The 22,588-nt window shown below is 38.3% G+C and overlaps 1 protein-coding gene across 20 annotated transcripts in view; it reads right to left on the bottom strand.

Annotated features, from left to right (window-relative positions):
• Nucleotides 1–3,459: 3,459 nt before the first annotated feature.
• Nucleotides 3,460–22,588, bottom strand: part of RESF1 (retroelement silencing factor 1) — a 44,173-nt gene continuing 25,044 nt past the window's right edge. For 18 of the 20 annotated variants that reach the window (XM_054507118.2, XM_054507117.2, XM_054507115.2 and 15 more), the window contains 2 exons: nt 22,026–22,109; nt 16,699–19,171 (listed from right to left, as the gene is read on the bottom strand). In XM_054507118.2, the coding sequence (XP_054363093.1) occupies nt 19,005–19,171; nt 22,026–22,109 (251 nt within the window). In that variant the 3' untranslated portion in view covers nt 16,699–19,004. Of the gene's footprint in view, nt 8,302–16,698; nt 19,172–22,025; nt 22,110–22,588 lie in introns of those variants that run through there. The other 2 variants (XM_064591416.1, XM_064591414.1) reach the window with 2 other exon arrangements.

Below are 22,588 nucleotides of genomic sequence, written 5' to 3' on the forward strand. Positions count from 1 at the left end.
TGTGCCAACATTCACTCCTGCTTGTTTTCATTTTACATTTATTTACCTTCAGGAAAAAAAATTTAAACTTTTTTTTTCAAATCTTTTGATCTGATTTATACACTAGAAAGATGCCACTAATGAATGGTCTGTGATCCCAAACTTTAGTAGGAGTCAAAGAATACATAGGGATTTGGGGTCAGAGAGCAGTGACTTCATCTTGACCTTCCAACCAGTCTGATGGTCAGGTTGTGACTATCTGAGATAGATAATATAGGCCCTGGGATACAGAATTCAAAGATGCAGTTTTTGCCTTGAAATAAAATACTAGCTCGAGCAATGCCTGGGTGGCTCAGTTGGTTAAGCATCTGCCTTCGGCTCAGGTCATGGTCCCAGGGTCCTGGGATCGAGTCCCGCATCGGGCTCCCTGCTCAGCAGGAAGCCTGCTTCTCCCTCTCCCACTCCCCTTGCTTGTGTTCCCTCTCTCGCTGTCTCTCTCTGTCAAATAAATAAATAAAATCTTTAAAAAAATAAAACAGAATGCCATTAAAAACTACATTGTTCTGTAATAATATACAATACCTGCTTTCCACCAAAGAAAAATTAAATGGATGGGACACCCGGGTGGCTCAGTCGGTTAAGCGTCTGCCTTTGGCTCAGGTCATGATCCAGGGTCCCGGGATCGAGCCCCGCATTGGGCTCCTTACTCGGAGGGGAGCCTGCTTCTCCCTCTGCCTGCTGCTCCCCTGCTTATGCTCTCTTTCTCTCTCTCTCTGGCAAAAGAAAAAAAAGATCTTAAAAATACTAGCTCAAACCTGGGCAAAGAAAGATCATAGGAAAACACTTTTTATCCAAATAACATCTATTGAGCACCTACTACAATGCCTGGCACTATTCTATGCAGCAGAATCATGGTCAAAAGTACAGACTCTGGAATCAGACTTATTGAGTCCAAATCCCAGTTCTACCACTGACTAGTTGTGTGACCTTAGACAATGTACTTCACTACTCTGTGCTTCCATTTCTTCATCTATAAAAGGAAGACAATAAATAGTACCTACCGCAGAATATTATTATGAGGACAAAATGAGTTCATATTTTTAAAACACTTATGGGTAGTGCCTAGCACATAGGGAATGGTATATACATTTTGTTAAATAAATAAAAATAGGCACCGAGAAACAAAGCAAAGTCCTGTTCTCAGAGATTTAAATTCTAGCAGGGAGAGAAATAATAAACTAATAAACATATTATATAATAAAATACTGTGATAGATACTAAAAGGAGAAATAAATCAGCCCCAAGGATAAGGGTGTAGTTTGGATAGTGTGGCCTGGGAAGGTGTCTCTGAAAAGTGATAGTATTAGGGTTCTCCAGAGAAACAGAAGCAATATAGCTAGCTAGCTAGGTAGATAGGAAAAGAGAGAATGAGGGAGAGATTTATTATAAGATATTAGCTCTTGTGATTATGGAGGTTGAGGAATCCCAAGATCTGACATCTATAATCTGCAGATGCACAAAAGCTGGTGGTATAGTTCAAAAGCCCGAGAGCCAACAGCCAATGGGAGAGTCCATTCCAACTCTGAAGGCCTGAGAACAGGGAGCAGTTCTCAACAGATTGGATACTACCTACCTACATTGAGGAGGGCAAACCACTTTACTCAGTTTACCAATTCGAATGCTAATCTCTCCTGGAAACACCTTCACAGACATGACCAAAAACAATGTTTAACCAGATATCTGGGCATTCCATGATCGAGTCCAACTGACACATAAATTTTAACTATCACAGTGACATTTGGGAGTGCCTGTATAAAGGGGGTCGGGGGAAGTGCACCATGTAGCTATCTGAGCAGATACTGTTCCAGCCAGAAAGAACAGTGAGTACAAAGGCCCTGGGGTACAGTATTTCAAACATTCAAAGAGCTACAAAAAAGCCATTGAGACTGGAGTGAAGTAAACTTATATAGCTGTTCTCTGAACCCAAAACAGCTCTTAGGGCTCTGAAAGTGGCCCTAAACACAAGCTATTTGAAATAACCTAAGAATTAATCATTGTCACCTATAGATAGTGGGATTTGGGGTCATTTTAAATTTCGTTTGAATTATCCCAATTTTCTCCTATAGACTTAATCTCTTTAGAATTAGGGGATTTAAAAACCCCACAACTACTTTTTTTTTAATAGTTGAAGAATTGAAGAATGAGAACTTGTATTTCCAGATGTTGCAGAAACTTCAATCTTGGTTGTTTTTTTCCTACTTCTGGGAGTCCTAGCACCAGCATGCTGAGACTGATAAGCCTCCCTCGTTTCATGAAGTTGCTAACTGATGAAATACGGGGACTCTCTTATCATGAACAGGCATGCAGGGATTAGAGGACATGGGTTAGGGGAGCAGTTCATCAGAAGTGATAAGCTAAGAAAGCAAGAAGCCACCCAAGAATCTCCTCACTCAAAGGGGCTTTCGGAATTTGATCTTATATGAAAGGTCCAGAAAAGTGGAACTCCTTCAAGTCAGTCCACCTAGATATAGTCATAACTAAGCTGTAACTGAAACTAATTTGTCTAAAACTTAGCAAAAAAAAATGTTATTTTACTTAGCATACTTTCTTATATTGAGAGGACAATGATGAAGAAAAGTGAGTTTTAAAAATTGATTCATCTGTTCTACAAATATCTATGGAGAAAGGCACTGTGCTGTGCAGTAAAGAAAGTGCCTCAGAGAACTTAGAGCCCAGTGGGAGAGACAACATGGAAAAAGTATGCAAATAATTATGTATTTACAACTGAGGTTTGTGCCAGGAAGGAAAAGGCAAGAGTGCAAAGAAAACTATGAAAGGAAGACTTAATCTAGACTGGGGTGCCTGGGGATGAGTCCTAGGAAGTGCTATCTAAGCTGAAAGCTAAAGGATTAGACTTAGAGGAGGAGAAAGAAACCCTGAAGAGAAGGGGAATGTTCCAGGAAACAGAACTGCAAATGTGAAGGCCTTCTATGTCAGAGGCACCTGGGCAGTTCTAAGAAAGGAGGGAAGCTTGGGTGTTGGGAAACAGTGAGAGAGATCGAATTGCTGAGACCTGAAAATTGACAGGTAGGCAAGAGCCAGAGGATGCAGTGCCTTTTCCCTGTATGAAGGACGTTGAAATTACCTTCGGAGCAATGCCAGGTCAATGAAGATCTTACGCAGAGGGCTGGCAAGATTGGTACTCTAAAGACATTGCTCTGAGATTCACAGTGTAACAAACCCAAACATAGTCTATTTTCCATAAATGACCACATTCAGCTAAAGGAACTAGGAATACTGTAGATGCAAAAGCAGAGGTAAAAGTAACTGTGTAACTTCTTCATTGAAAAGATACAGTCTTAATCTTGATTACAAATATTTATGCTTTATATTGACAGCCTACTAATAATTATTTGGCAAAATAAAACTCTGATCTTAACAATGTTCATAGATTTTTATTATTTTGGTTGGCTCCAAACAAGTATTGTCATTTTAATCTGGTTTAGATAAGTGAGCAGTAAGAAAAAATGAAGTAGGATTGGATCATAAAATTCAGTGTTTGACAGAGAATTTTATTTGCCTACAAATTGTACAAAAATGCCCATTTTGTTTTCAAAATTTTGTCAACTTCCCATCAGACCACCAGAGAAATCTACTCAAAGTTGGGTTTATTAAATTTACTGCAGCAGAGGGCAGTGCCACCTTGACTCAATTGTGACTCAGGAGGGGAGGTGGGTGGATTAAGGAAGGATTACAGATTAAGGCTTTGAAGGTCTAGATTCTAGTGGTTTAAAGAAGGTCCTTCCAGGTGCAGACCTGGTTGGAACTGGGAGGAGTTTATGACAGCAAAGTGAGGATTTTAAAGTAATTTTTGATAGCAAACTGTTGTCAGAGAAGCAAGCTCTTTTCCAGGTGAGCAAGGGGTTATCTTAATAGGAGAGCTGTTCCTACAGATGATCTTCCCAGATACACTGACTGGCAAGCATATCCTAAGGTAAATAGTGAAGTTACATATTCTTTATAGTTTTATATTCCTGGGCAAGATTATACTGGAAGAAAGAATTAGTCAGGTAGTCTCAATTTCCACTTTTCCTTTAAAGAATTCTCCTTTTAAAATCCACTAAGGGGCACCTCGTTGGCTCAGTAGGAAGAGCATGAGACTCTTGATTTTGGGGTCATAAATTTGAACCCCACATAGGATATGTAGAGATTACTTAAATAAAACTTTTTAAAAAATTCACTAATACAAGAGATTAATGAAATATAGTTCAGAAAAATAACTGCAGCAAGTATGGCAAAGGATTACTATCTCAATATATGAAGAACAAAATACTAAATATATATGCTGCTGTATGTTGTTCATATGCTAGAAAGTCTTTAAATAATGAAGACTCAAATAAGTTAAAAAAGTGTAAAAAGTTACACCATGCAAATGCTAGTCATAAGAAAGCTGGAGTGGCTGTGTAAGCTAAGTAGACTTAAGGATGAGGAATATTAGCAGAGATAGAGATATAGTTCACAACAAAAAATCAATTCATCAAGAAGACATAACAATACAAACATATATGCACCTAATAACAGTCTCAAAACAGACTGTTACATGAAAACAAAAGTGATGGGTGCCTGGGTGGCTCAGCTGGTTAAGCTTCTGCTTTCAGCTCAGGTCATGATTCCGGGGTCCTGGGATCGAGCCCCACATCAGGCTCCCTGCTCAGCAGAGAGTCTGTTTCTCCCTCTCCCACTGCCCCTCCCCCCACCCAGTTCCTGCTCTCTCTCTCTCCCAAATAAATAAAAATCTTTAAAGAAAAAAAGAAAACAAAAGTGACAAAACAGAGAGAATTTGAGTATTTCGTAATTATTGTTGGTTGTTTTGTCACTTTTCTCCTAGTAACTAATACAAAAATGGATAGAAAAAAAAAGATACAGAAACTTAAAGAGCCACTAAGTCAGCAGTCCTTCCTTGTCCTCAATCCCTACACCTCATCAATCACAAAGTCTTGACAATATAACCTCCTCTGCATTTCTTAAATCTGTTCCCTCATCCACATTTCCATGGGTTGCAGACTTGGACTGACCGCCTTCCTTCATTAGCCAGCAGCAACCCAATTTCCCCTTGGTAACCAGGATCAATCACCCAGCCAGTGACCCCTTTTTCACTGCTTAGCATTTAAGTGGCATGAGGAACCCAAAATGGTAGGAGGGAGTACCAGCTACCAAAATACTAGAACTATGTCAGTGTTCACTAGTGGAATATTCTTTCACTGGACATTGGAACCTTCAAACCCACTGAACCCAATGATTACAGATTGGGAAGAAAATCTTCCTTAAGTGGATTATTATGCTTAAAAACAAAAGGCCTATCAACAAGAGCCAAACTATGGAAAGAGCCCAAATGTCCACTGACTGATGAATGGATAAAGGTATGGTATATACATACAATGGAATATTAATCAGCCATCAAAAGGAATGAAATCTTGTCATTTGCAGTGACATGGATGGAGCTAGGGTGTATTATGCTAAGCAAATTAAGTCAGAGAAAGACAAATACCATATGATTTCACTCATATGTGGAATTTAAGAAACAAAACAGATGAACATATGGGAAGGGGGTAAAAAAAAGAGAGAGGGAAACAAACCATAAGAGACTCTGTACAATAGAGAACAAACTGAGGGTTGCTGAGGAGAGGTAGGTGGGGGGTGGGCTAAATCAGTGATGGGTATTAAGGAGGGCACTGGTTATAATGAGTATTGGGTATTATACGTAAGTGATAAATCACTAAATTCTACTCCTGAAGACAATATTACACTATACGTTAATTAGCTAGAATTTAAACAAAAATTTGAAAAAAAAATTAAAATTAAAAATAAAATAAAGGTAAAAGGCCATGGGGGTGCTTGGCTGGCTCATTGGTGGAGCATGCAACTCTTGATATCAGGGTTGTAAGTTAAAGCCCCATTTTGGGTGTAGAGATTACTTAAAAATAATAATTATAATAATAAAATAAAAGTAAAAAGCCATACAATGGAATATTATTCAGCCATAAAAAGGAATGAAGTATTGATACATTCTACAACATGGATGAACTTTGAAAACATCTTACTAAATGAAAGGAGCCACATATATATAAGGGCCACATGTTATATCATTTCATTCATAAGAAATACCCAGAACAGGCAAATCCACAGAGGCAGAAAATAGATGAGTGATTACCTGGGGCTGGGGGGGGGAGGGGAAATTGAGGGACACCACTAAGGGTACCAGCTTTTTTTAGAGATAATGACAGTGTTCTGGAATCAGATAGTGGTGATGGTTGTGCTTTGTGAATATACTTTAAAAAAATCACTGCATTGTACACTTTAGATGTATATGTGAATTACATCTCAATTTTTTAAAAACAAGGAAAAAACTGAATAGAACCATTCTGGACTTCCACCCCTTGGTTCCTGGGCTCATGTATTTGGCTATGAGGGAGATGTCACCATGTACTGTCTGCTGATTTAAGTCAATTATTCATCCTGTACAACAGCACCCCAATCCTGTAAGGTAATTTTCTTTTATTCATATAGTAACTGAGTTTTTAGCAGGCCATTCTACCATTTTGTCAAGCGAGATGTTGGCTTGGGGCTTGTGGTAATGTTGGTGAATCTTGTGAGTATAATTCCACTGCATTCCATCCTTCTCTGTAAATATGTTCCTTGGTCTGAGATGACTTGTATGGAACATGAATAGCAATGAATAAGGCCTTCTGTTTAGTGCTGGTAGAAGAATTTGGGGCAGGAAAGCTAAGCCATATCTGAAATATGTTTCTATGCCCAAGAGGAAAAATTGCTCCTCCCTCCATTATGGAAAATGTCCAATGCATCAATCTGCCTCCAAGTAGCTCATCAGTTCCTTGGAGAACGGTGTGCTCTGTCAGGGACTCAGCATGTCTCTGACTCAAAGCACGCGGGTACCTAGCAGAGGCAGAAGTGAGAAGTCCATGCAGAGCCTCCTTCCCTGTTGCCATCCACTTTATAAATGGGCCTATTAAGCAAACAGCAGGGTGGCTGGTGAAAGAGGTTGAATGACCCACAGGACTGGATAAACTATCCATCTGATTACTGAGAGCCTACTCTGCAGTGGATGCCCTCTGATGGGCACTGATATGGGTTGCAGATTTGTCATACCATGCACATTCTGAGAGGTCTTCCACATGATTTTCCCCCAGACTTCCTTAACACCAATGTGTCAATCTTGTTCTAAGTTTCTGACCAGCAGGTGAACCCATTAGCCACTGTCCATGAATTAATATTGACTCATACATCAGAATGTCTATCCACCTAAGTCCAAAGTTGATAACCAGATGCACTGGCTCCTCAGTTACTTTGGTTCTTGCTTAATAGTTTATCAAACCAGATAGGGAATTGTGTATATATGTTCTGATAGTTATTTAATGGGGTTTTTTTGCCTATTTAGTCAGTCTGTAGATGCTATGAAGGTGAATGAACTAGTGCTTTGTCTCAACTTCACATTTAATCACACCCAAGAATTTGCTCTTATAAAGGCTGTGGGGTTTTCAGTATAAGTAACTCAAAAGCTTAAAAGAATTATTTTCATCTGTTCCTGAAACTATGAAACATATGTTCCTCCACTATGGCAGACCATAGTGAGACTGGCTTTATCACTGTCTTTTAGTATCATCTCTACATAGAACTATCGGATAGTTCTGGCTGGAGTCAACATACTGTACAAACCAATTCATAAACCAGGACCTTACTTTCCTTTTGTTCACTCCTCATGCAGCCGAATGTGTGGACAGACGAAAGCCAGAGAAGCAGAAAGCCCCAGGTATGACAGAACACTGGGATGACTTGACTATATGTTTTAATTATGCCTTAAGATCTGCTTGGATTGTAACGAATATACTATTTTCATTTAATAATGAAATGCTGCAGCACCAATCCAATTATATATATTATATATATATATATATATTAAAGATTTATTTATTTGAGAGAGAGAGTGAGCACACATGTGCAAGGGGGGGAAGGGCAGAGAGAGAGAGAATCTCCAGCAGACTTCCCCTGAGTGTAGAGCCTTACATGGGGCTCGATCCCAGGACCTGAGGATCATGACCTGAGTTGAAATCAAGAGTCAGATGCTTAACTAACTGAGCCACCCAGCCCCCCCACCCCAGTTATATAGTTTTGTGAATCAGAGAGCACCCCATCATGATGGACAGTTCAGGCTGCATAGTCGTTATGTCCTAAGTAGCGATATAGGAACTTCTTTTCAAATGGAGAATACTTGTCAGCAAAACAGGGCATGATGCTAGGATTCTCCTAAAAAAAAACAAAAACAAAAACAAAAACGGTTTTTGAGAGGCTTCATATACCACAGAAATTCCCTGTACCATTTGGCCCTCTGGGCCATCAGGCCTGAGGGGCAGGGCAGCTTGCACCATAGCCTGCATATGCTATAGGGCCCTCTCTTGTGTGAGGCCACTATAAATCTGGAGTTATGTGAATTACATTATAAATTACTTAGGGCAGCATATCCATATATAGTGTATGTTGCCCACAAACCCCACAGAGGTTCTTCAAACACTGTGCCTCTTTCTTTGTAGTGGGTGGTACGACTTGTGCCAGGCTATAGTCAAGATCCCCAAAATCTCATTAATGTGGAAGTCCTTGAATTTTTTATAACATTTATTTCCATCCTCTGGCATGCATGTTTTATTAAATCTTATAGAATGCTTATTCTTTTCTGTCAGGTCCAGTTAGCATAATATCATCACAGAAATGGACCAATGTTCTACAGGGTATCAAGATGACAAATTTCACTCTATAAAAGAAAGGAAAATGTTCGAAGGCAGATGTCTAAGCTACAAGCAGGTATATTCATTGTTATATGTCCATGTCCTAGAGGCTGAAAGAATTATAATCCAGAGGCCAGAAAGCAGCCATGTGCTGAGTCAGCCCACAAGGAACCTCAGACAAGGCCTCAGACAGGCCCTACCAGGGTCCCACCGATAACCTGCACAAGCCTATGGTGATCCCAGTGACAGAGAAATATACTTGTGGAAATTTGCCACCCACTCCGTTAACGCTGTACTATCCAAGAAGGGACTGTGGTCAAATAGCCACATGGAGCTATTTAACTTTAAATTAATTAAAATTAAATAAAATTAAAAATTCAGTTCCTTAATAGACACAGGTGGCTAGCAGCTACAGTGCTAGACATTATAGATACAGAACTATTGGACGATGCCACTATCGAAGTGCTTCTATTCCAAAGTAGGAGTAGCCGGTGATCTTCTCTTAACTAGCCAACAGACAAGGTTCCTGAAGGTCTATCAAACCAAATAGGACAATCTCTACACAGATTCGGCTAGTTACTTAGTGCTGGTTTTGCCCTGTCTGGACTACACCAGGTTGTAGCTGCTACACAGGTGAATGAATCAGCACTCTCCCTCTGCTTCACATTTAATCATATCCAAGAATTTTTTCATAGAAGAACAGTCTATAGGATGTTGGAGTATACTAACTCAAAGGCCATATAAAAGAGTTATTCTTGGGGAGGGGGCACCTGGGTGGTTCGGTTGGTTAGGCATCCAACTCTTGACCTCAGCTCGGGTCTTAATCTCAGGATCATGACTTCAAGCCCCGCATTGGGTTCCATGCTGGGCATAAAGTCTACTTAAAAAAAAAAAAAGAATTATTCTTAGGGAAAAGACAGTCTCTTCATTAAATGCTGCTAAGAAGACTGGACAGCTGTCTGCAGAAGAATGAAACCGGACCACTTTCTTATACCATACACAAAAATAAACTCAAAATGGATTAAAGATCTGAAAGTGAGAGCTGAAACCATAAAACTTCTAGAAGGTAACATAGGCAGTAATTTCTTTGACATCAGCCTTAGCAATATTTTTCTAGATATGTCTCCTCAAATGAAATAAGAGCAAAAATAAAACTATTGGAACTACACCAAAATATAATACTTTTGCCCAGCAAAGCAAACCATCAACAAAACTAAAAGGCAACCTATTGAATGGGAGATGGTATTTGCAAATGATATATCTGATAAAAGATTAACATCCAAAATATATAAAGAACTTAAACAATCATCAGGAGTTAAGATGACAGAGAAGTAGCGGCCCCTGGGCTTTCCTCGCTCCTCAAACACAGCTGTATTGAGTTCAGACCACCTGGAACATCCAGGAAATTGATTGGAGGATTGTAAGAAGGATCTCCACAGTTGGAGGGAGACAGCATGACAGGAGTAAGGTATGTGGAAATGAACTGGGGGAGAGAAAACCTGCCGTGCCATAGAGGGGAGGGAGCCCTTTCCGTGGGAAAAGAGAGAGGGATTGAGAGAGGTACAATGTTGGGTTCACACAAGAAGAAAACCTCTCTGGACCAGGGACTGGGGAGGAATGGGAAGTGAGGATCACAGGTGTTTGGCAAAAAGTGTGTGTTGCTCAAACTTTGAGGTTTTGGAAGTGCACAACTTTTGCCTGAGTGGAGCTGTGGCACGCACTCCTGGGGAGAAGGAGAGCACAGGTCAGAGAATGCACAAAGTGGTGTAGGGATCTCCTGGGTCGCACTGGGAAAGAACGTTCCCCTTCCTGGAGTACATTTGGAAGAAGGTATACTGCCTCTTCCAGGACAAAACCCTGCAGGCACCAGCAAACGGCCTTTCATTGGCAGGGGACAGAAGTGCATGCCGAGGGTGTAACCTGGTCGCTGCTTTTTGTGGTGCTACAACATAGATTCCATGCCATGCACCGGCGTGGACAGTTTTTCTGGGACAAAGGACACTAGTCACAGCATGATGGGGAGGCTCTACCAAGAGGAGAGAGCAGATCTGCGTGGTGCCAGGTCCTTTAAGATGTGGAGTTTTTAATCCCAGCAGTATGCCAAAGACAAAACTCAGGAGAGCTGTGGCACTGGGAGCACTGATGGCCCGGGATTTTCTGTGAGGGCTTCCTGAACAGCAGGGGCTGTGAGATCCCCTGTCCAGGGAGGAGAGAGTGTGGTGGCACCATTTTACCCTCGCCACCAACATGGTCAGACTTCATAGAATAACAGAGCATCCCCCAGTGAAGGCGGGAGCCACTTACACCAAACCCCATTCCCCTGTGCCTGGCAAGGACATATTTTGGGGGGCAGGACTGACTTTGAGCCAGCATGGCGGGCCTATCCCCTGGAAGACCAGCATAGGCAGCACCCTGCATGCACCAAGTCTACTGATCATAGAGTGCTTCAAAGTGTCACCTTCAGTTCTGCTGGAAATAGGACCAGGCTATATATTTTCTTCTTTTTTTCCTTTAGAATCAGGCTCATAGTTTTTGGTCGGTTAGTTTGTTTTTTTCCATTCCTTTTCTTTTATTTGGACCAGACTTCTTTTTTTCTTTTTCGTTTCTTCCTTTCTTTTCCTTGGGAATCAGGCTTATAGTTTTTTGTTTCTTAGTTTTTTCCATTTCCTTGTCTATTTTTTGGATCAAGATTCTATTTTTCTTTTTCTTTTTCTCTTTTTCCTTTCTTTTTCTTTGGAATCAGACTTTTAGGTTTTGATTGTCTATTTTGTTTTTTGTTGTTGTTCCTTTTCCTTTTCTCTTTTTTTTTGGATCGGGTTTTTCTTTTTCTTTCCTTTTCTTTTTTTCCAGGCTTATTTTAACAAACAAATCAAAGCACACCTAGTTAAAGGTCCAAATACTTCCACTGCAAGCAAGGAGGAATTCTGCAGAGGCCTGACCAGAGGGAAAGAGCAGCCAAAATACAACAGCAGAGTGCACACAGCATACACCGAAAACACTTCCTGAAGTGCCAGGCCCTGGACAGAGAATGACCCCTTTTTAACATAGCATTACTCCCAGGTGCAGGAAACATAACAAGCTTTCATAACACGCAAAAGACAGGAACTTACCCAAAATGACAAGATGGAGGAACTCTCCCCAAAAGAAAGGTCAAGAAGAAATCACAGCCATGGATAAGCTCAAAATAGATATAAGCAATATATATGAACAAGAATTTAGAACAATAATTAGTAGTCAGGAGACCACTAACTGGGCTTGAGAAAAGTATAGAAGACACCAGGGAAACCCTTGCTGCAGAGATAAAGGACCTAAAAACTAGTCAGTCTAAAATAAAAAATGCTATAACTGAGATGCAAAACCAATTGGATGTAATCACAAGGACTGAAGAAGCAGAGAAGATAATAGGTAAAATTATGGAAAATAATGAAGCTGAAAGAAGAAAGAAAGAAAACTATTAGATCACAAAGGTAGACTTAGGGAACTCAGCGATTTCATAAAGCAAAATAATCAAATAATCTCCACATCATAGGAGTCCCAGAAGAGAGGCAGAAAAAGGCACAGATGGTTTATTTGAACAAATTACAGCTGAGAACTTCCCTAATCTGGGGAAGGAAACAGGCATTCAAGTCTAAGAGGCACAGAGAACTCCCCTCAAAATCAACAAAAATAGGTCAACACCATGACATATCATAGTGAAACATGCAAAATACAAAGATTAAAAGAGAAGTCTAAAAGCAGATACAGACAAAAGGTCTTTAATCTATTAGGCTAGACACATGAAGCTAGCAGCAGGGCTGTCCACTGAAACTTGGCAAGCCAGAAAGGTGTGGAAAGAAATATTTAACGTGCTAAATGGGAAAAACATGCAGCCAAGGATACTTTATCTAGCAAGGCTGTCATTCAGAATAGGAGAGACAGTTTCCAAGACAAACAAAAACTAAAGGAGTTCGTGAACACTAAACCAGCTCTGCAAGAAATATTAAAGGGGACATATTGAACGGGAGAGAGAGACCAAAAGCAACAAAAACTAGAAGGAAGAGGGACAGGCTATAGCAACGGTGACTTTACAGATAATACAATGGCACTAAATTCGTATCTTTCAATACTTACTCTGAAAGTAAATGGACTAAATGCTCCAATCAAAAGACACAGGGTATCAGATTGGATAGAAAACAAGACCCATCTATATGTTGCTTACAAGAGACTCATTTTAGACCCCCAAACACCTCCAGATTGAAAGTGAGGGGGTGGAGAACAATTTATCATGCTAGTAGACATCAAAAGAAAGCTGGAGTAGCCATCCTTATATCAGACAAACTAGATTATAAACAAAGTCTGTAATAAGAGATAAAGAAAGACCCTGTATCATAACAAAGGAGTCTACCCAAGAAGATTTAACAATTGTATATATTTATGCCTCTAACTTGGGAGCAGCCAAATATATAAATCAATTAATAACAAACTTAAGGAAACTCATTGATAATACAATAGTAGTAGGAGACTTTAACAACCCACTCACAGCAATGGACAGATCATCTAAGCAGAAGATCAACAAGGCTTTGAATGACACACTGGACCAGATAGACCTACCAGGTATATTCAGAACACTTCATCCTAAAGCAGCAGAACACACATTCTTTTCAAGAACACATGGGACATTTTCCAGAATGGATCACATACTGAGTCACAAAACAGGCCTCAACCAGTACAAAAAGACTGAGATCATACCATGAATAGTTTCAGACCACAGTGCTATGAAACTTGAATCACAAGAAAAAATTTGGAAAGACAACAAATACATGCAGGTTAAAGAACATGCTACTAAAGAATAAGTGGGCAACCAGGAAATTAAAGAAGAATTAAAGAATTAAATTAAAGAAGAAATAAAATATACATGGAAGCAAATGAAAATGAAAACACAATAGTCCAAAACTTTGGGATGCAGCAAAGGCGGTCCTAAGAGGGAAGTATATAGCAATACAGGGCCTTTCTCAAGAAGCAAGAAAAGTCTCAAATAAACAACCTAACCTTATACCTAAAGAAGCTGGAAAAAGAACAGCAAATAAAGCCTAAATCCAGCAGGAGAAGATTAGATGATATAGAAATAAATGATACAGAAATTAAACAGTAGAACAGATCAATGAAACTAGGAGCTGGCTCTTTGAAAGAATTAACAAAATTAATAAACCCCTGGCCAGACTTAAAAAAAAAAAAAAGGGATCCAAATAAATAAAATCATGAAAGAGGAAAGATCACAACGCACACCACAGAAATTCAATTATAAGAGAATATTATGAACAATTATATGCCAACAAATTAGGCAAACTGAAAGAAATGGATACATTCCTAGAAACATATACACTACCAAAACTGAAACAGGAAGAACTAGAAAATCTGAACAGACCCATAACCAGCAAAGAAACTGAATCAGTAATACAAAATCTCCCAACAAACAATTTACCTTGAAATATCAGCTCTGAAAATAATGATGTCTGGGAAAATGGTGCCCTGAGTACGAGGCCCTTCCTCTCTAGAAACTATGCTGGGTTGACTCAACCACTAAAAGGTGTGGGTTAATTTACTCAAGACTGTTGCCTTGTAGGCTGACCTCCAGGTAAAAGCTCCATGGAAACTGGCCCATGCTTAAAGAAATCAATTCCTGGTCAGCCTAAAGACTTCCAACTCTCTACCCGCTCAGGGGCACAATCCAGAAACAAGAATCCCCCCTCTTGTTCTCCCTTATCCAATCCATCAAGTTTTATTGGCTCTTCCTCCAGACCATAGATCCAAACTGTCTAGTACATTTTATATTCTAGTGCTCAACACATATACATAAGGCTAACAGTTACCATATCAGACAGCGAGGCTTGTTGATTACTTTCTGGTTACCTGTATTTACTGCATGTTTACTAGGATTACAGGCCTATCAAAATGCTACCAACTTGTATTCTTAACCTTCCCTCGAAATGCTTTCTTCAAGTTTATTCACACCCTTCTCAGGGCACCTTCCCAATCTTGAAGCATAATAATCTGATGGTCAATCTCAAGCTTTCTTCAATATTTCAGAGGCTTTTTGAGTCCTGATGGCCTGATGGCTGTTTTGATGTGATAGTCTCAATTTAAGTCTAAAGGATCACTGCAATCCTGATTCATACTCCATAATCTCTGCTCTGCAATCTAAACTTAATATAGTAAGAGTTTCAAATACTTTTCCAAATTCTATTTTTAAATATCTAGAGTTAGAAGAAAATGAAACTTGAATGCATTCCTTTAAACATGGAAATAGTTAACAACAAATCAACATTATTTATGCTTCTATTATAATAATAACACATTATTTGTGCTTCTTTCTCTGGACCCTTCTCTTCAAGAGAAACTCAAATGAAAATGAGTTGGTAAGACCAGTAGTTGGTTTTGGCCACTTTCATCTAGATACAAATGGGTAAGAGAAGGCATTAACCTGGCTGTGGTAAGATAATAAAAGGCATTCTAGAGTCAGTAAGAAAACTTCTATAGTAATTTTTTTTTTTTTTTAATTTTATTTATTTGACAGAGACACAGCAAGAGAGGGAACCCAAGCAGGGGCAGTGGGAGAGAGAGAAGCAGGCTTTCCACAGAGCAGGGAGCCTGATGTGGGGCTCAATCCCAGGACCCTGGGATCATGACCTGAGCCGAAGGCAGACGCTTAACAACTGAGCCACCCAGGCACCCCTATAGTAATTGTTTTTTATCTCTCATTTCATCTCCCCATTTATGCCTCTTACGAGTATTGACTGACATTTGGACACTTGCATCTTTTCATTTTCTAGATTGGAGATTCCTAGGAACTTGTTTTACTCATCTTTGCAGCTTCTATAATAGTACCATACTTTTCACAAAGCTTCATACATTACAGGTATTTACAATTTGCAAATTTATCTCCATCTCCAGGAAATAAGATATATGTAACACGCTAGTCAAGTGTTACCATTCAGATGGATTTTTCACTGTATTTTTCCTTTAAAATTAGTTCTATGGTCATTCTTTAGATGAACATCCACTGATTTCTTTGAACTTTCACCCTTGCATCTTACTTCTATTTTCAATTCCCTTCTTCCTGAGGGAATTTCATTGGTCTTTCTTTCATTGAGGGTCTGTTTGTCTTTCATTGTATCATGCATAAAGGAATATTTTACATACTACTGTCCTGAACCTCAAATACCTAAAAGACTTTTTTTTTTTTTTACTAATTTTATTTTTACTTTTTTTTTTTTTTTTAAGATTTTATTTATTTATTTGACAGAGAGAGATAGTGAGAGCAGGAACAGAAGCAGGGGGAGTGGGAGAGGGAGAAGCAGGCTTCCTGTTGAGCAGGGAGCCTGATGTGGGGTTCGATCCCAGGACCCTGGGATCATGACCTGAGCTGAAAGCAGGCGCGTAATGACTGAGCCACCCAGGCGCCCCTATTATTACTTTTTAAGAAGACTCCATGACCAATGTGGAGCCCAACACGGGACCTGAACTGACAACCTTGACATAAAGACCTGAACTGAGATTTAAGAGGTGAGTCCTTAATGGATTGAGTCAGTCAGGTTTCCCTTTTTTAAAAATAATTTTCGTAGTCTATGCAGGCTTCTCTCATCTTGTCCTGAAAATACCCTTTGAAATTCAAGGTCATAAAATAATATTCACTGGTACCTATAAGGTTCTAGCCTTAACATGTAAAAGCCACACCTAACATGAAAACATTAATAAAGTATGATAACAGCCAATTCAACATTTAACTACTTGTATTCAACACCAAATGCTTTATATTATTTAGGAAAAGTACTTGCAACAATGCAAGAGTGAACATATCCATCTAATTGTGCTTGCTCCTGAATCACACCACTATAACCACTCTAAGAGGCATTTAACCATTTTAAAAACTGTGGGATTGAGATATTTATCAGTATTTATTCCATGAAAAATTCAAACATTTTACAAGTGTTTCCATTACATGTTTATAAATAGCATTTTAATGAAAAATACGTATCAAAAAAAAAATCCATGAAAAGTCTAGCATTTTCTTCCTTTTTTGCAAATCTCTTTAAGGTCCTACTTCATAGAACTCAGTTGACTCTCTTATCTACTTGTGCATTCAGTCTGTTGTTGAGCTGTCTTGGTTCAAGTATATCAAGAAAATCCCATCTCACACACACAGATGGCTTTTACATGGATAAGAGTGTTCCTCCAGCTCTTTGAGATCACATATATTCTTCTTTGTTACTGCACCAAAAGCTGACAGTTGTTTCCTAAAAGGTTGGTTCCAACAGGGAAGCTTGATATGGCAGGTTATCTTTTTGCATTCTTCTATTAAAATCCATTGGTCTACCTGGCATTCTGAGTAGATCTCCTATCAACTGCACTGGTCATCAGAAAATATTGGTTCACTAAGTTATGCAGATCTTCCAAATATTGACATACTTTAGCATACATAAAAAATAATTACATTCAGAGGCACCTGGTTGGCTGCTGGTAGACTAGCATGTGACTCTTGATCGCAGGGTTGTGACTTCCAGCCCCATGTTCGGTGTGGAGCCTACTTTAAAAATTCTTTTTTAAATAATTACCTTCATCAGTATTCCTGATGAACTCATCAGAGAGCTAGTAGTAGGATGCTATCAAACTTGGTCTCAGATACAAGTTTTCCTAACTTCTTGCGGAAGCTCAAGTTTTAGCATTGACAACAAATATTTTTATTTTCCTTGAAAAGTCAGGATGACATAGTTGAGAAAAATGTCAATGATTTCTTCAAGTAAAAATGATGTCCCAAGGGACCAGTTCAATTTACAAGTCAAAAAATTACATTTTTCCTCAATGGCCATTGTACCTTCATTGCTTGTATATCTCTGCTTCAGATTCTTCTGAAATGCAAAATTTGTGTACTTATTCATCACTTAGGATATTTAAAAGATGTATACTCAAGGGTTGAGATTTAATAATATTAACAAGTCTCATTATTTTATCAAAGACATTAAGACTTTTTAAAAAATATTCTGAGAGTTTCCAGCAGTAAAGAATACAATGATCAATATAATGACTATCACAGTTTGAAGCCATTGCCTTGACTGGTGTTATGGTGCTAGCAGTTTTCCTAACCATTGCTTTTCTAACTGAATCTTTTATTGACATGAAACCATCAGTCAAGTGAGCACAGCTACTTAGTATTTTATGAGAAGCCCACTCTTCTGAAGTCTTCAGAATGTAGTTTTTAAACTTGTAATAAAGTACACATAAAAGTTACTATCTTAAGGATTTTTAAGTGGACAGGTCAGTAGTATTAAGAATATCCACACAATAGCAAAACTGAAACTATACTCTCATTAAACTTCCTTTTCTTCCTACTCCCAGAAATGTATTTTTTAAAATGAATATGAACTGTACATATAGCATTGAGATTTTATGAAAATAACCAACACTTTTCTAGTAGCCATAAAGTAAAACCCAGAAACATTTTGCCTTCCATGCTTTCTTCAATTTCCTGACTCTAGGAAAATGTTTGCTCTTCTTCTGAATGCAACCTGAAAATATTTACTTCTAACAGCTTAACTAAAACTGCTCCTTTTTAAAACTCTTCTAAAATGTGCCCTGTTGTGAGGTAGAAAATCAAATACAAACCATTATGATTTCATATATATATATTTTAAAAATAAATGTTTATTTCAAGTATGAAAAGTAATGAATGTTTAAACATTATCCAAAAATTATGTCCAGCTTAACAAGTACAAAACAAGACTTCTGACAATGTTTACAATTAGGTATAAAATACTTAAGAATATACTTTGACATTCACAGTGAGCATTTTTAAAAAATAAGTTTTGCTAATAAGCTTTAGAAATAAAAACATATTTACAGTCCCAGCTAAAGTAAACAAGTACTTAACTGAGAACAGCCCTCCCTCAGGATGGATAGTTAGCATTTCAAAATAAACAATGGTAAACTTTGTTCAATAATGTCAAAATTCAATACCTTGCGGTTTCCCTGACAAATACCATCTATTTCTTATGTCTGGTACCCATGGGTAAGGTCCTCAAGCCATTTTAATTAAGTAATTTCAATGATATACACAACCTAAGTGGTAACCAAACTCTCTTGAGAGATTTTATCATGGTAATTCTGAGCATTTCCAGCAAAATATTCTGAACAGAAAATAGCAGAAATTTCCTGGTGCCAATTACAGAACCATCAAAAAAATTAGCCTCAAAATTATTTTAAAGGACTGCTACCAAGGCTTCTGCTTCTCTTTTCCATATACATCTTTTTGTAGGTTTGAAACATTGCTTTTGAATCTTTTACTGGATTTTGTAGTGTCTCAAATCCATCTGCACTGAAGCTTCTCTTGGAGAGTCTTGAATTAGCCAAAACATTATCATCTAAGGAAACAGAAATTTTATTTACTTTATTACTCATTATTAGTGACCAATATACAATCAATGGAAATGGAGAGGGAAAACAAAACCTGCATTCTTCTTTGGGATAAAATATCAGAACAAGGAGTTTGATAAACTATGGCTTTTTGGGCAACCCTCTCGGGCCCCCTCCCTCTTCTGGAGCTCTGTACTATCACTCAATAAACATTGCTTTGCTGCCCACAAAAAAACAACAAAAAACCCAAAAAAACTATGGCTTTTTACCTATAGAATGGTAAATTATACACACAGGATATCTTGCCTCTCTTTTGGGGATTATTTTCTAATCTCATCCCATCTTCACTGGGCTATTCTGTTCTACTATCATTTGCACACTATTATAAATGTGACCTTTTTAACAGCTATCTAAACTAGCAATACAAAAAGCATAAACACCAGCCAGTTCCAACCAGGGAATGGAAAAGAGTTTTAATATTCTGGCCTTGCTACACATTAGGTATTCTAAGACATGTCTGTAGTTTTTCTGTTTTGTTAGACCATCTCAGCATTGCATTAGCCTCATCATCTTTTTGATGGGTCCAGTTTTTCCTACTTCTTGCATTTCTAGATGTGCCTCTATTTCTCAGTAGCCATTTCCCCATTCAGAATTCCCATGGTTTCCATTCCTGCTCTAGCCATTCCTTTCTAGAGAATAGTCTTGTTTTACCTTTCTCTGCTGTTCTGGCAAGGATTCTGTCCTCTTGGTTCTTTACATGATTCAAATTCTTGTACGTCCTCATTAGCTTTCTTTTATGATGTCAGTAATACTGATACCTGAGAGGAGTCCCTAAGTCATTTTCCACTGGATTCTGTTACTTCCTCTTCTCTGTACCTTATCCTGACTTGATACAGTTTCACAACTCACTCCATCTACACTCCAATCTTTGCTATCAAGTAAGTTTCTTTTCAACTGTTTGGGAGTTCATGACATTTGTTTTTTTTCTCTCTCTTCACGCTGGCTCACATTGTCCACCTCTTCATCTTGGTATTTGTTCTGTCTTTCATACTTTCCCTGAATCTCATCAGGCTTTTTTGCATTACAGGTACATTTTATTTGCCTTTACTTTTTAATTGAAATAAAATTGACATACAATATTATATTAGTTTCAGGTACAACCTAGTGATTTGATCTTACACTTCTGACAGAGTTGTGACTTGTATCTTGGCTTTTCTCTACCCTGCTTCAGATCTCCTTGAGCTTGTGCCCCTACTTGTATTTTTTTCATCATGATTCTGAGTATTGATGTTCATTCAACTTCAGTTTATTGCTCATCCTATTTGTGGCTGTGTTTCCTAGTCAATCTGTGCAGGCATCTGTATTTTCAGATTCAGATTGCAATCATGCCTCTCACCTTCTCTAGGAGGTCTCTCCTATTTCCAAGGACCTTTCTTGCCCAATCTCCATGCCCATTTCCATCTTTCTCATTTTTAAATTCCTGTGTTCCAACTTTAGAAGTGTTTTCTACTCTCAGGACTCTTAAAATTCATTTCCCCCTCTTTCACCTGTTTTCCTTTTCTGATTAAGAGTGCATTTCTTCCTTCTTTCAGTCTTCGATTCAACTTAGTGTTTTCCTATATGCACCTTTAATGTGTAGACTCCGTTTCTACAGGCCTATGTATTTAAGCTCTCTTCTCAACTTTGTCACACTTCCTCTCTTTTAAGAAATGTGATTCTTAAAAAAAAAGATAGCAAGAGGGGAAGAATGAAGGGGGGAGACATTAGAGGGGGAGATGAACCATGAGAGACTATGGACTCTGAGAAAGAGGGTTCTAGAGAGGAGGGGGGTGGGGGGATGGGTTAGCCTGGTGATGGGTATTAAGGAGGGCACGTTCTGCATGGAGCACTGGGTGTTATACACAAACAATGAATCATGGAACACTACATCAAAAACTAATGATGTAATGTATGGTGATTAATAAAAAAATTAAAAAAAAGAAATGTGATTCTTTATTGTTGCTTATGGTGAACTTCTGCTTCCCTCCATTTTCAAGGAATTCTAAACCCTGGTCTTTGCATATTCAATTAACCGAAATGAAGATAAAACTCCTGAACCCTAGCTTGTAGTTCTCAGTGCAAAACCCTAAAAACCAAGTACATCATTACACTAATTAGATCAGATACTTTCTGGTTGGCCCTCAGCCCAAATCCATTCCCTGCAAAAAGAAATAAATTTTAACTAGGAGGCTCAGTCTCTTATCAAAATAATTCAAATTCCACACTTAATTAACTTTGAAAAGGGACCCAGTTCAAGTGCCTATTCAGTTACTAGTCACGGAATTTCAGTCAAATGATCTAACCTCTCACTGATAAAATGGGGACATCCCTGTCTTCCTGGATTTGAGACTTAAATGGATTTACTTGTAAATAACCCAACCCAAGGGCTGGCAAATAGGACATGGCCTGCAGGCCCCCCAGCCCAGCCTCTAGCCCGATATGGTAAAGCTTAATTGAAACATAGTCCATATTCATTTATTATTCTACTGCCATTTTCTCAGTACAGTGTCACAGACGAGTGTTTAGGAGACCTTATGATCTGCAAAACCTAATATTTATTATCTAGTCCTATAGAAAAGAAGTATGCCAACCCCTTACCTAACTCATGATAAGAAATATTTTGTTAAAATGAACGGTTTCCCTCTCCAAAGTATGACAGAAAATACCAAAAAATATCTTCCTACCACTAATACACACAAATATTGAATCACTAAAAATGTGGATAAAAATAAAATTTCACAACAGTTTCATAACTATAATCCAGCTTCTACATGACCAAGTGCCCAATTACTAAAATCAAAATTTAAATAGATGATGTTTTACCTATTTCTTGGCTGGCTTCTGGCATCCTTTTCTCCTCAGTTACACCTCTTAACCAGTCTTCTTTTGTACTTTTTATTCCTGAAACTATTTAAATATTCATTTTCAGATCTCTAGAAATGGCTATTCATCTCTCTTTTAGTACTATAATGAAGGAAAATCATTTAAGCAAAGAACAGACTTTAAAAGGTATTAATATATTCACATATAACGCAAGTCTAAAAAGAAATCTGAAAAAATGCTTTCTTCCATTTCAAGTGCCTGAATATCTCATAAATGAAAAAGGAGTTGCTTTAAAAGTTTACCTTCACTATGGAATTATGTTTCTCCCACTTAGGCTGAACATCAACCAATCTCAAGGTACTGAAGGGCACATGAGACAGAGAAAGTCATTCCCATTGCCCCCACCCACTTCTAATGTTCTTGTTACACCCACACCTCAGTTTCCAAAGATCTACTTACATAGCCAAGTGAAATCACCGATACTTTACAAACTGAATTTTATACTCTATTATATATCCCTATCTCCTTTCAAGAAAAGGTACCTTATATTTATATCGTAACTT

The sequence above is a fragment of the Mirounga angustirostris genome, unplaced genomic scaffold, assembly GCF_029215605.1.
Source record: "Mirounga angustirostris isolate CCGP_5_RB_7025 unplaced genomic scaffold, mMirAng1.0.hap1 SCAF_5, whole genome shotgun sequence".
In the NCBI taxonomy this organism is placed as follows: Eukaryota; Metazoa; Chordata; class Mammalia; order Carnivora; family Phocidae; genus Mirounga; species Mirounga angustirostris.